A 14748-nucleotide genomic window follows, 5' to 3' on the forward strand; every position below is an offset into this window, starting at 1 on the left:
GGTTCATAACTCTAAACAGGCCATACGTATATGCTGTCATGTCAGTAGAATGTGTAGAATTGTAGGAAATGTTGACCCCCAAACCCCCAAAAAGAAATAGCTTCCCCAAACTTGAAACCCATGTTACACCTAACACGCACATCCAAGGCACTTGCATTGGTGAGTATGTGAACACAATGCAGGTCAGAAAAACACTGAAACACCAATCAGATGTCACTATGAATCAATGACAGCATCCATTAATGGCATTTCCTGGATTCACTGCACCAATGTTGAAAAATGTTGTATCACTCTAATATATTTACATTAAAAATGCCACCTTATGAAAGTTATTTACAGACTGCAACTTGATGCATCTCTGTGACAACCAAATACAAATAAACAAATACATTCTTCATAAAACAATCTCCAGACCTTAATACATTCACTCCCTTTGACGAACCCTTCATCTTTTCCACACGTACACCACTATCACTGTCTCAGTCCAAGAAGAAACCACATCAATGAAGTATAATTAGATCAAAAAGGGTCTTTGATCTTATAGGATTGTAAAGAATTGGTGTGGGTAATTTTGAGAATGTGTGGGTAAATGAGGTTTAAGTAGATTATTCCAATCCCCATTTCAGATTGGATTCATGTCCCTGACTCAATGACTACTATACAGAGTTTAAATTGGAGGTGCTGTGGAGACTTCTTCCACTATTTACAGTAAATGATTGATCACAACAGTGTTCCTATGTGCTGTGCTCGGTCTGCTTCTGTCTTTGATCGAAAGACACATAGTAAAAGCCTGAGTGGGATCGCACCAAAGATCTATACGGTAAATATCTGTGAGCTGAGGAGGTCAGATGAAACTACCAGGCAATGTGTTGAATAATCTGATTAGGGGTTGGTTCACACATACAACATACAAAGAGTTGAATTCCAAAACTATATAGCCTATCGAAAAAATCGAAATAATCAAGACTGATTACAACTTCAAAAATATACATGTAATCTATGATGTCCTTTGAAATGTATCTTAAAAGGGTTTTGACAACATACATACATACAAACATACATACATACATACATACATACATACATACATACATACATACATACATACAGGAGTAGACTAAGAAAGAAAGATATCACAGTATGATGTGCCTAGGGTTGTCTGTCGTTGAACTGCAGGTTGATGGGGCCAGCAGGGCAGAGCAGGCCGTGGGTCTTAGCCTTCACCTCCTTATTGTTGGGAGACACACTGATCTGGAACGTCTGGATGAGCTGGAGGACAGACACACACGTACGTCAACCATAGGAATACCAAAATACTAGTCATGGGAATATTGATTCTGGTTGGTTCCTAAGTTACATGATGCATTAGTATTACAGGTGTCAGATCAGTTAAGGCTGCTTGATCAGGCCCCCCCCCCCCCGTCTCTGTCCACAGAAGGAGTAATTGTGTTTCTTAGGCCATGCTGCTCGTCCCATTTCCATACTCAGCATGGTGAACACGTTGACCTCGATGGGCGCTGGCTACCCATAATAATAGAGAGATGTCAAACTTCATCCCACCGTTATAAAATGTACTAATATGCATTGTTTATTTCCTTTATTTCCTGAGGAGGCTCAGGTCCTTTGGCTGAATACGTTTAGTCAGTGGAGGCCAGCGCAGTGCTGTATGTGGTGGCATGCTGGGGGGGGGGGGGGATCAACATCAAGGAAGATGACACCAAGAGGCTGAACAAGCTTATTAGGAAAGCTGTCCTCTGTGTCACCCTGGGCACTGTGGAGGAGGTGGCCAATAGGAGGATGAGGACCAAACTCCTGGCCATCATGAACAATCCCTCACCGTCCCCTACATGACACTGTGACAGAGCAGGGACGCTCCATTAGCAACAGGCTACTACAACCCCGCTGCACTAAGGAGCGCTATAGGAGATCTTTTCTGCCTGCCACAATAAGACTGTACAACTCCTCCTCTGGCTGGCTCGAACGGGGTGATCAGAGTCAGGCTGGGGGATGTTCATTCATACTGGACTGTTCTTACTGTATATAATGTTTCAGATGTCTATTTTATTCAATTGTCACTTTATTTTCTTGCTGTTGTTTGTGAGCTGCTGTAAACTCTTAATTTCCCCTCAGGGATCAATAAAGTACCTATCTATTTATCTATCTATCTATCTCCATCTATCTATCTTATTTCCCCATAATTTTTTCACCATTTCCCCATCATTCCAGAAACAGAGAACGTTTGAGTTGTGTTGTGAAATGCATACAAGGCCCAGTCAGTGATTGGACCACAGCGCTAGTCATGTTTGAGTCTAGTGTGCCAAATTCGAAGGGCCGGACAGCTGAGGTGACAAAAGCTTTCTTTGGATAGTACGGATCTCTGTAAGCGCCCAGTAGAGCGCCCGGGTTTCTGAACATGGTCCAACATAACCTGTAGGAACATATAGAAATGCTGTCTGGGACTGGGACAGATAATCAGAATCTTTAGTGAGGGGACAGAGAATGTGAGGCCATGAAAACACATCTTTAAGTTGGGTTGCAGGGGTTGTTTCTGGACACGGCCCAAGTGTCCCCTGCATTTATCACAAATCCCATGACGGATAAGAGGAGCAATAAATACAATGTTAGAAATTCTGCAGTTGAAGGTGGTTAAAAAAAGATCAGATCAAGATAATTTTTTTCAGGAATGCGTTCAGTGGCACGGTTGCACGATTAGAAATGAGTTTTTACCGATAATGAGTTGTTTGATGTGTGTGTGTGTGTGTGTGTGTGTGTGTGATAGTATATACTGTTTTCACACCCGTGCAAGCGCCAAGTGCATCTCCAGCTCTGCTATTCTCCTGCCGACACAACTTCTGATGCCGTAACCAAACGGGATGGAGCCAAAGTTATCCACCCGATCCGTACGGTCTTTCCTTATCCAGCGTTCTGGACGGAAGTCTTCGGCTCCAGGGAAATTCTCGTCTTCCATGGAGGTAGAATAATGACAGAGGGCCAGCTGGGTCTAGCAGAGAGAATAGAGGGAGGAGAGGAAGAAAGGATCATGGCATGAGTCATGTTGGATAGTATTACATCCGGTTTTGCTGTAATGTTTTTGGAAGAATTATTACATCCTGTCTCTTTTCATAGCTTGTTTAGGCAGAATATTATCCCTGGATACACACACACACACACACACCACACACTTACCCCTTTAGGGATGAAATATCCGCCCACCACCAAATCATCTTGGGTAATCCGACCATTGCCGGGGAGAACAGGAAACAGCCTGCTCAGAGGGGTGAGGGAGGGAGGATTGGGGGGTGGGGGGGGGGGGGGGGGTTACATTGTTACATTGTTACATTGGGGGGTTGTTATTCAATCAGTCCTATAGAGGCAAGAACAGAGAGGGGGGGAAAAGACTAGCATTTGACTATTATAGTTGAGACAGAAGGAGTGAGAGAGAGAGAGAGAGAGACACAGGCACAGAGAGAGAGGGTAAGCCAGGTTGAGTTGAGAGAGAGAGAAAGAGCGAGAGAGATGATTTCCCATCATACATTTTGATTTCGGGCAACGTTGAATCGTAACATAGTACAGGAGCAAAAGTGAGTAGGATTAAAACATAATCTCTCCCACTTCTGGGTGAAATGTGACAGCAGCCGGTGAAACCGGGAACAAGTCGGCAGCCGATTTAATGTTCAGACTTTTATTCAGAAACATTTTAATACATTTCAGCGTTAACCCTAACCCGAAAATCAATGACACACTCGCTAGTCAACTAACACAGCTTGTTTTGTGAGCCTGCTAACAATGTAAAGTAGTGTTATAGTTAACTAGGTAGTAGGGGGGATTACTCACCCAATCCATTGCATTGCAATGTTTTGGCTTGACTAGCCAGTGTGTCATTGACTTTCAACTACATTGACATTTATTTAACATTTTCAGAATAAAAGTCAGAACATTTTGATTGGTTTGGCGACTTGTTCCCGGTTTCACCAACTGCTGTCACAAATAGCAACTATAGAGGGCTGGCCAGGAGAGTGGGACGCACCTGAGTGTCTCTTTGACCAGGCCTCTGATGAGAGGGAGGCGAGGCACGTCGTCACCTGTGGGGATGACTCCATCTCCCAGCGTCCTTGTCAACTCCTCGTAGATCTGCTGCTGCACCTCGGGGTGGCTGGCCAGCAGGTAGGCGGCCCAGGACAGGGTGAACGACGTCTGACGAGAGAGAGGAAGATCAAGAGAGAGAGCGGAGAAGAGAGGAGAGGAGAGGAGAGAGAGAGGAAGCTCAAGAGAGAGGAGAGGAGAGAGAGAGAGAGAGAGAGAGAGAGAGAGAGAGAGAGAGAGGAGAGAGAGGAGAGGAGAGGAGAGAGAGAGAGAGAGAGAGAGGAGAGAGAGGAGAGGAGAGGAGAGAGAGAGAAAGAGAGGAGAGAGAGAGAGGAGAGGAGAGAGAGAGAGAGAGAGGAGAGGATAGGAGAGAGAGAAAGAGAGAGAGAGAGAGAGAGAGGAGAGAGGAAGATCAAGAGAGAGAGAGAGGAGAGGAGACAAGAGGAGAGGAGAGGAGAAGAGAGGAGAGGAGAGAGAGAGAGAGAGGAGAGGAGAGGAGAGGAGAGGAGAGGAGAGGAGAGGAGAGGAGAGGAGAGGAGAGGAGAGGAGAGGAGAGAGAGAGAGGAGAGGAGAGATTAGGGTCAGACATTTTCTTTGTCTTTGTCGTTGTGTCAGCTTAGTGGATGGGAAGGCAGATTTAAAGAATCCTATTACTCTGGGAAGAGTTCACCGTTTTGCAACATCGGGGAAGGACACAGGTTGTTTCCCGGTGAAGAGAATGTCAGAGAAACTGATAAGTGCTCGTTGTGTAAATGTTATTCAGGTTGTGTTATGTATCTAAATGTAAAGGTATGTTATGTATCATGCATGTTCGGAAACAGAAGCGGAGAACCAAAGTCCAACCGTCTGGCTGCCCTCTGGGTCACCGCTCCCCAAACCTGTCAATCATATCCAAATTATATTCAGAACCTTAATTATACACACTCTTACCTAAATACTTGTTATTTACCAACCTTTTATACTCATATCCTCTCACCTCAAACCCCAGTTTTATTTACACAATGATTTCATTATAAGTCGGTATAAGTAACCTAACCTAACCTCGATTCTGATACTTTCCAAGTGGGAAACTCTGGTGTCATCTTTCTAAAACCTTTTTGTTTTCCAAGTCGTACATTTTCCGCGTTTTCTAGTTCCGACATGTCATGAATGCAGCACACAATACGATCACTTATCACCATCATACAAGTAATGCATCTCTCCTTATCTTCTCCAGTCCCACATATTCCTGTAACATTTCCTCCTTCCTTCATTCAAATCAAACCATTCCGCCCACCCACTCTTATCATCACCATGACCCTACCCCACTTCACCCATTCCATCCCTCCCACGTCTTATGTTCTAGAAGCCGTTGGGGAAACTCCCGCCATACGATTGGGAAATGTTTAAAGGTGCCAAACAGGCTGATCAGGCCAACCATTCCAACCTTTTCTTTTTTCATCACATGGGGCGGCTGTGGCGCAGGAGGTAGAGCCGCCGTCTAATGATCGCAAGATTGGGCAAGACACAGAACCCCAAATTGCTCCCAGTGAGCGGGCCGGTGCCTTGAATGGTAGCTTGCCGCCATTGCTATGTGAACGTGTGTGTGAATGGGTGAATGAGAGGCCGTTGTAAAGCGCTTTGGATAAAGGCGATATATAAGTCAGTCCATTTACCCAGTGATGGAGAGTAACCAAATCAAGTTAAGGTTGGCAAGAACTATCAAAATCATGATCATACATGTATCACAATTAATCTGCCTGTGTGATAAGAACGATCCAACCGAGTTCTTGGTTCAGACCACAGGGCTGGACCCAGAGCATGGACCTGCTCTACTGCCTGAGACACAGGTAAAGGATTCCTAAAACCTACAAGTTGTTTCCATCCTTTATGTTCTTCCAAAGCCCCAGGCTGTCTATCCCATGTAGTAAGGAGCAAGAGTGATTCAGTGAGACTATCTTTCTATAACCAAACTCAATCTCTCTCTCTCTCTCTCTCTCTCCCCCTCTTTCCATCCATCCATCCCTCCTCCTCCACCCCCTCTCTCTCAGCCACACCCCTGTGTCAGTCTCACACCCTCTACCAGCTAGGTTCAGTCTGAGGTCACCATCTCACGGAGGAGGATCAGAGGATAAGGGGGCCTTCCCCCCCCTCCCCCCCTCCCTCCCCAAGCCTCCCCTGGCTGGCAACACCTCAGACAGAACCATAGGGAATCAAATGACAGTTCCCTGTGGACGTCCCCCGTCCCTACCTCCACCCCCCACGTCGCCCCCTTGTCCTTCAGACCACAGCTACACAAAGGCAGCGCCACCACAGAGCCACCTGTCACATAACTCCAGACGCGCGTAACACGTTCTGACAGCTCTAGTGTACCCTGGGTAAAGACGGATGCACCGAGGGGTCAGGTAATGGCTAAGCTAAGCCAGCCCCCCTGTGAGGATGTGACCGTTGCAACAAGTTCAACCAAAACACATACACACATACACCCATTCTCTCTCCCATACCCCCCCCCCCCCTCCTCCATTCATACTTCACTTTAATCTGACAGCACACACATACACACACACACACACACACACACACCCACACAAACACCCTGCAGTCATGGGCATTCATACACATAATGCCAGGCAACACATACATACACAAGCATGCATGCATGCACACACACACACACACACACACACACACACACACACACACAGTGAGACATCTGGTAGAGAAGACAAAGTACAAAGGCCCCCTGTGTGGCCATAACAGACAGAGACAAATTACAAGAAACAAAACCTGAGTGAGAAAAAAGCTTTGTAACGGGATATTTCATAACCCCCTCGGTTCACTGCACTGACCTGACGCTGGCACGACTAGAGAGGCACAGGGGTGACTCACTACCCCTCTCTCTCTCTCACACACACACACACGCATACACACAAACCCCTGGGCCCACCAGCCTCACCGTGTCCACTCCGGCCAACAGCATCTCAGTCATGTTGGCGTAGATCTCCTCTAGATTCATCTCCCTGGTAACCAGCATGTGTGTGAGCAGTCCCCCCTTCACAGTCTCTCCTCTGGCCAGCTGGGCATTGATGTCCCCCAGCCTCTTATCAACATGGGACTGGCCTGAGGTAGGGGAATGGATGGGGGGGTATTAAAGCTGATTTAGGACGTGCCCATATTTATGTCTGATTTGGGGACCAGCAGGCCACTTACTGAAATGGAAGAGGCCGTCCCAGGAGTTGCAGAACTCCTCCCAGGGTTTGGGGATGACGGTGCGGAGCCATTTGGGGATGGCGCCGGCGTACATGGTGGTCTTGAAGGACCTGAACATGAGGTGGAGGGCGTCGATGTAGTCCTGACTCTTCTTGGGGATCTCGTTATCCAAGCAGCCCAGGCGACACTCGTACAAGATGGTCGCCACGCCTGTGAAGTGTTAATAACAACAATGTTTTATTTCACCAAACGAGTCGGTCGAGAACAAATTTTAATTTACAATGGTAAAAAAATTGTAAAATGGACTGCACTTATATAGCGCCTTTATCCAAAGCGCTTTACAACAGCCTCTCATTCACACACACATTCACACACCAATGGCAGCAAGCTACCATGCAAGGCGCTGGCCCGCTCACTGGGAGCAATTTGGGGTTCAGTGACTTGCCCAAGGACACTTCGACATGTGGCAAATCCCAGATCCATCTTTATGCTGACGACACCATCTTGTATTCTGCAGGCCCCTCACTCCACTCTGCGGCCTCCACTCTACCAACTCAGCCTCACCTCCATTGAGCAGTCTTTTCATCGCCTCCACCTTCTCCTCAACACCAAAAAAACAAAGTGCATTCTTTTCGACCGGAGACCTGGTGCCAGCAGCCCCCCTAAGATCCTCTGTGTTGACGGTTCCGAGCTGGAGTTTGTCTCTTGTTACAAATACCTTGGCCTTTGGCTGGACTCATCCCTTTCCTTCACCACCCACATAAAGCCCGCCTAAGCTTTTTATACCGGAACAAGGCCTCTTTCACCCGTGCAGCCAAACATACCCTTGTCAAGATGACCATCTTGCCCATATTCGACTATGGCGATACCATCTACTGTATAGGATGGCATCTCAGTCTGCCCTCAGGAAACTCGACACACTCCATCACTCCGCCATTCGTTTTGCCACTGGTGCGCCTTTCACAACTCACCACTGTGACCTGTACACCCTTGTAGACTGGACATCTCTTCACAGCAGACGGCTCTGTCACTGGCTTCATCTTATCTACAGAACCATACTTTGCAAAACACCTTTCTACCTCTCATCCCTTCTGCACCTCTCTCACCGCCCCGTCATCGTTCTAAGATCCAGTGATCTTGTCCGACTCACCATCCCCAAAGCTCGTACCGTTGTCGGTCGCAGCGCTTTCCGGTTCGCTGCAGCACACGACTGGAACACCTTACAGAACACCCTCAAACTCACCGCCCTCACCTCACTCACTGCTTTCAAACAAATCCTGCATCGATCCATAGTCGATCAATGCACCTGCTGATCACCGTCTCTCACCCATCCCATAACCCATCACTGCCTCATTTTAAGTACCCCTGCTCCACTCCCCCCGCTATCCCTCACCTCCGCTCTTCCTCACCCCTACCTCCTCCTTCTCTCTCCCCTCTCTCTGACTGTTAGTATTTTAATGCATCTGTATTTGCCAGTGTTTTATTGTTGTAAATTATTTAACCTTGTTTTATTTCTAGCTTCCCACCCCACGTTTATGAGTTCATAAACGTTACTTAAAAGGGAGACGAAATGGTTGAATCTGGGGTGAATTGACTCCATGGCTCTATGTCCCTCTCCCCTTCCTCCACTCTCTTCCCTCCTCCTCCTCCCCTCTCCTCCCTCCTCCTCCCACCGCCCGTTTACACACCCTCCATGGCGTATTTGAAGAAGAGGTCGTTGACGTTAAGTACGGTGCATCCGTCGGGCTGCTGGCTACGTAGCGTGCACACCCTGGCCAGCAGGTCCCTCACCACCTCGTTGACGTCGTCGGAGAACTCGGTGACATCGCGCGGACGCATGATCAGCTGTCTGAGAACGCTACGCATCTTCAGCCAGTCCTCACCTTCACTAGAGAGACAGAAACAGAGCAAGACATCTGAGATGATGACACACACACACACACACAGAACAACTCCCTCCTTTTCTGGAAAGTTCTCTAATGATCATGTCTGTGTGGTTTGACCGGAGGTTTTGATTTTGATTTGTCCCAAACGTAAACATCTAAAAACATCTAAAAACATAGTAAGTAAAAAAGAAGAAAAAAAAAGTTGTCCAACACAAATTCACCTTGTGCAATTTACACTGTCAGGGAGGGGACAGGAGGAAGTGACAACGTATCTAGTCCTGCCCCTTCCTTACAATATATTACAACATTTCAAAAATAGAGTCTCTTTCTACAACTAAATATAACATAAATATCAAATGCAGGTCATAGGGTCAGTGACTCACGCAGAGATGAGTCCGGTGGAGCGCCCCCTCAGGTCTCTGTACTCCTTCCAGGACTCCATGTTGGCTCTCTGGGGGGCCACGCCCTCCGCACGCAGCACCTCGGCCACCAGGTCACGACCTGCGATGGACACCACGAGCTGGGGGCCGAAACGAGACTTGAAGATCTTGCCATACTTCAGACTGTGCTCCATCTGCAGAGGGAGGGGGGGGGGGGGGGGGAGAACGCACTGAGATCAGAGACGCGGGTGGCCTGGTTCCCCAGATGAATGGTGCATTCAACTTTCTCGTTCACAGGAGATCCCACTGGACTAAAAAGAATTTCAATTGTTAACTGTTAACTGTTAACTCTGTTAACACTTTTAGTATGGTGAATACTTAGAAGGCTCTATTTGTAGCTGATTGGACTTCCGTCAAAGACTATACATGGACATGCACCACCCCCCCCTCCCCACAGTGGCAGCACAGCGCCGATTAGATACAAACTGTATGCTTATTTGGTGTAAGCAAAGTAGATGGTTATACAAGGCAGTAATGTACTATTATTAGAATCAACATTGTTGTACAACGCAGTAATGTGTTATTATTATGGTATGCTTATTTAGTGTAAGCAAAGTAGATGGTTATACAAGGGGACTTCCGTCAAGGACCATTGGACATGCACCCCACCCCCCCCACCCCATCCAGCCGCCTTCGCCACCGCCCCCCCCCCCCCGATTAGATTAGTAAGCTTGCAAAGTAGATGTTATACACGCTATACAAGCTCCCTCTCATTTTGTATGCTTATTTAGTGTAAGCAAAGCAGATGGTTATACAAGGCAGTAATGTGCTATTATTAGTATGCTTGTTTAGTTCAGGGGTCTGAATGACGTCTACCATTTGATTTATAGCAGGTCATCTCAACCTGCTGAAAACGAATCTCCATTCCGCCCCCCCCCCCCTGTTATTATTAGTGTAAGCTTGATGTAGTTATACAAGTTATTATTAGTTACTGTTATTATTAGTAGTTATACAAGTTATTATTAGTGTTATTGATGTAACCCCTCCCTTCCTGTTGTCTCGTGCCCCCCCCCCCCATCTCTATAATCTTGTTTTCAATCATTGTTCTATTCTGTACTCTTGTTTTCAATCATTGTTTCTATTGTAAAGCGCTTTGAATTGCATTCATGTACGAAAGGCGCTATATAAATAAAGTTTCACTTCACTTCACTTCACTTCAATTCACTGTTAAAGTGTTTACGAAATAGCTAATTGGGCAATTTTGGGGATATTACTAGCAATGTTTCTCAAAATGTTCAATGCTTTCTCATTTAAGTCATGTAGTAGCTGGCCAGTTAGATGTGATTTCAGCAACTCTGCAATGACTGACTTACATCTGGGGATTGCACCCGCGACCTGGATAGCCTGTATACTGATAGCCTCCCTAAAGTCAAGGCTAACCTTGCCCTCAATAACACGTGTGCGTGTGTGTGTGTGTGTGTGTGTGTGTGTGTGTGTGTGTGTGTGTGTGTGTGTGTGTGTGTGTGTGTGTGTGTGTGTGTGTGCGTGTGTGTGTGTGTGTGTGTGTGTGTGTGTGTGTGTGGTGTGTGTGGTGTGTGTGTGTGTGTGTGTGTGTGTGTGTGTGTGTGCGTGCGTGCGTGCGTGTGTGTGCGTGCGTGCGTGTGTGTGTGTGTGTGTGTGTGTGTGCTTGTCAAGCATCCGATTCACACTCTCACCGAGGAGAACAATCAACTCTTATGAATGAATTTCATCTCGACTTTAGTGATAGTGTATTTCTAGCTGCAACGGACATATTGATGATGTTCCTTAGGTTGTTACAAATGTATTATCCAATGCAGTCCTGTCACCTTTGTCACGCTGTTGGTTCACAGTTTGTGATATAATTGAATAAGAATATATCATACATACATTAAAATAATAACACAAGTAAATGCGAAATAATAATGCATCTTTAGTTAACATTATGAAGTCAGATTGTTATTAATAATTTCATCCCTGGATGTTGCCTGACCCTATAATTAATTCACGTTTGAGTTATTGCTCTGCGAGTAGTTGTCTAGTGATAGACCCAAATCATCGCTGTTATACTGGATTTTTGCCGTTGCTAAAGCGCATACAATTTTCATACACAGAGCGCAACAGACTTTCCCGTAGATCGGGTTTCGGCATCCCTAACCTCGTGACATAAATCAAAAGTTTGTAAAACATCGCTCCTCTCCCGAAATGTTCAAATACCTTTGTGAGAACGTTTAATTGATTGGTCTAAATACTTGCTTTTAGTGACATTATGTATTTAACTCTTGACAGGAAAGAAGGCGAACTCGATATGTTCCACACAGTGTACAACATCTGGACTGGATATCTGCTTTAATGTATCGCATGTAAATATCGAGAAAAATACAAATGTAATTCAACACCCCTCTCACTGCAGCGAGTGCCGAAGGAAAAACACGATGTACAGCAGGTCTATGATGTATCTACCGGCACATACAGGCTGTGGGCTGAATGAGGAGTAAGCATACAGAATGTGGAACCATGTTTGATTTTAGGACAACTACAGAAGTAGCCTACTGTTGACTTTAGTTTATGCATGAACATGTTCCATGGCTTTTTTATTTGGTCCTTGTTTTACGGAATCCTTGTGGTTATCCTCATGGGTACACTCTACTGTATCCCAGTATATGACACAATACAACTCGATGGCCGAAACGCAAAACCTCCTATCTGCAAATGTGTTTTGTGTGTTTCACTTTAAATGATTGAATTTTGCAGATAGGAGGTTTTGCATTTCGGCCATCGAAATAATAACAGAAAAAAATAAAACCGTAAAATAACTGTAATTTGCTTTGCTTTGACTGGTGATGACATGAGACCAGACCAGGGCATGGTACGGAAGCTATCCAGAAATATATACGTTTTGCTTCCTACATTCCTTCACAGATTGTTAGACAAATCCAATCGAATTAATTTGCTGTGTGGACAATAGATGTCTTTGTTAGGCAGAGACTATTTCCTCCCTGCATCCCATGTGCAAATGTTTAGATAAAAGGATGATGGTTATACAATGCCCCCCATCAGACACTTCCGATTGGACAATCTTATATAATACACACACCCCTAGCACCCTCTCTCTTCAAAGGAAGGAGTCTTCAGATTATAGAAGGAGGGATCTCTCCAAACTGTGCTCTCTCTCTCTCTCTCTCTCTCTCTCTCTCTCTCTCTCTCTCTCTCTCTCTCTCTCTCTCTCTCTCTCTCTCTCTCTCTCTCTCTCATTCTATATTCTGCAGAAGTGTTTTTCGTATTGACAAAGCAATCTATTTTTCTAGACTTCACACCTTTAAAGGCTCAAGAGTCACAGCGCGGCACATCTCCATCTGAGCTGGGCTAGGCAGGGGGAGTGTCCCTTTACGCAACTGTCAGAGCCGCAGCAGCCTATGCTGGTAGTGTAATACTACACCGAGGGTGTCTGCTTGTACAGTCAATGAATGGGACCGGCGCGAATGATGTGACGCTCACATAGGCACGTTGTCCATGCCACATGTGTAAAACAAAGTTAAAAGAAAAGTAATACTACAAAGCAAACATGTATTTTTTAACTACTAATTACAAAAGACATAATACCTGAATTTCATGGATTCTACTGAACCCATCCCGATAAAAGAACTCCACCAAATTGCTCATGGCACCAGGTCCGGGCATCTCCTTCAAACTTTTGACTCGGGTGTCCTTCGCGACCTCCGCTGGAGTAACCAACCCCTCTGCTATCGTCTCTTCTCCGGCTGCAGTGATCCGTATTGACTTGCGGTTTACAGAATTGTGCAGGGCGCGTGCAGTGGCAGAAAACTGCTTATTTAGCAAGTCGCCTAGAAGACTCTTACAACGTAGGTGCAGAATTTTATTCTGAAGTGCCATTTTCAACCGGTCGATGTACTGTGCACGAAAAACCCAAAAAAACGGGGAAAAAAATTGCTCCGATAAAGTCGCGGAGTTCACATCTGCTTTGCGCACAGAGGCAAGTTTAGTGGGCATACAGGGCTGAATAGAAGTCTTTAAAAAGTCTATTGTGCAACCGAAGGGCTGGAAATGGTTTGGATGTTCTGACCCAAGGAGGGAGACAGGGGTCTTTATATTCGGTTGTGGGCGTTTCTCCCAAAAGCTAATGGCCTTTATTTCCATTGTGAAACAGGGGTGGACTACGACGTGCCAAACTGCAATTACATCAGTGATCAATCAAGGAAGTTTGTGTAGGGTCAGACTCAGTCTTCTCCAGTAACCCCATCTCTTGCCCATGCAAGATCTGTTGACCTGATGCTGTGAAAAACAAATGGGCTTAATTTGTTACATAATAAGCCAAATAATGTATTCTGATATAACGTGTATTTTTTCTCTCTATCCACAACTGCGTTTGTAATAAATTAACCCTGGCAATTAAACAGAAATGGTCTTTCACAAGTCTGCACAAGAGTCACTGCCAGTAAATTGCGCATCAGTTTCTCTTTTTCTCGTTTCTCTTTTTCCCGATACCGCCTAAAGAGACGCATTTTACATTTCTTAATAATGTATACCCCTCAAGTGAAGTTTTGAGACAGAGATTTTGAACAAAATGAATGTGTATGTTTTAAAGATGAGATTGAAAGACTGAACATCTTAATCTTCTATCCATAAAGCTATAGCCTATATGCATACAAACTCAATTTATTTTGAACTGCCTTTATTGTTTGTGGGCTATATAGCCTACGAATACAAATAATAAAAACAAAAAACTACAAGTACAAAACGCTATATCCTGTTCTACAGAAGTGAATAGTGGATAGTGTAGTCCGTGTGTTTACCAAATTACCTGTTCCAACATAACACCTATGTGACAAGGTCTGGTCATTTGGGCCGCAAGTTGCCAACCAATCAATGTTCGGACTTTTATTTTGAAACACAGAAATACATTTCAACGTTGTTGAAAATCACCAACACACACTCGCTAGTCAAGCCGAGATACTGCAGTGCAATGGATGAGTGAGTAATCCCCACTGCTACCTAGTGATCTACACTACTTTACATTGTTAGCAGGCTCACAAGCTGTGTTCGTTGATTGGCGATGTGTCAATGATTTTCAACAACGCTGAAATGTATTTACATTTTTCAAAAAGTCTGAACATTGGATACCAATTAAATTGACCAAGCCGTGTCACATATTGGCTGCGTTCGTAAATTCG

At 45.3% G+C, this 14748-nt stretch overlaps 1 protein-coding gene across 1 annotated transcript; it reads right to left on the bottom strand.

Annotated features, from left to right (window-relative positions):
* Positions 1–1149: 1149 nt before the first annotated feature.
* cyp27c1 (cytochrome P450, family 27, subfamily C, polypeptide 1) lies at positions 1150–13450 on the bottom strand (the record flags this gene model as incomplete). The annotated part of the gene is made up of 9 exons (XM_080542495.1): positions 1150–1269; positions 2798–3001; positions 3187–3265; positions 4028–4194; positions 7019–7182; positions 7273–7482; positions 8961–9160; positions 9542–9732; positions 13160–13450. 9 exons carry the CDS (start codon positions 13448–13450, stop codon positions 1150–1152), a joined length of 1626 nt encoding a protein of 541 aa, XP_080398621.1.
* Between the last annotated feature and the right edge of the window lie 1298 nt (positions 13451–14748).

This window comes from Nansenia antarctica (assembly GCF_963989245.1).
Source record: "Nansenia antarctica genome assembly, chromosome: 1".
NCBI classification, from domain to species: domain Eukaryota; kingdom Metazoa; phylum Chordata; class Actinopteri; order Argentiniformes; family Microstomatidae; genus Nansenia; species Nansenia antarctica.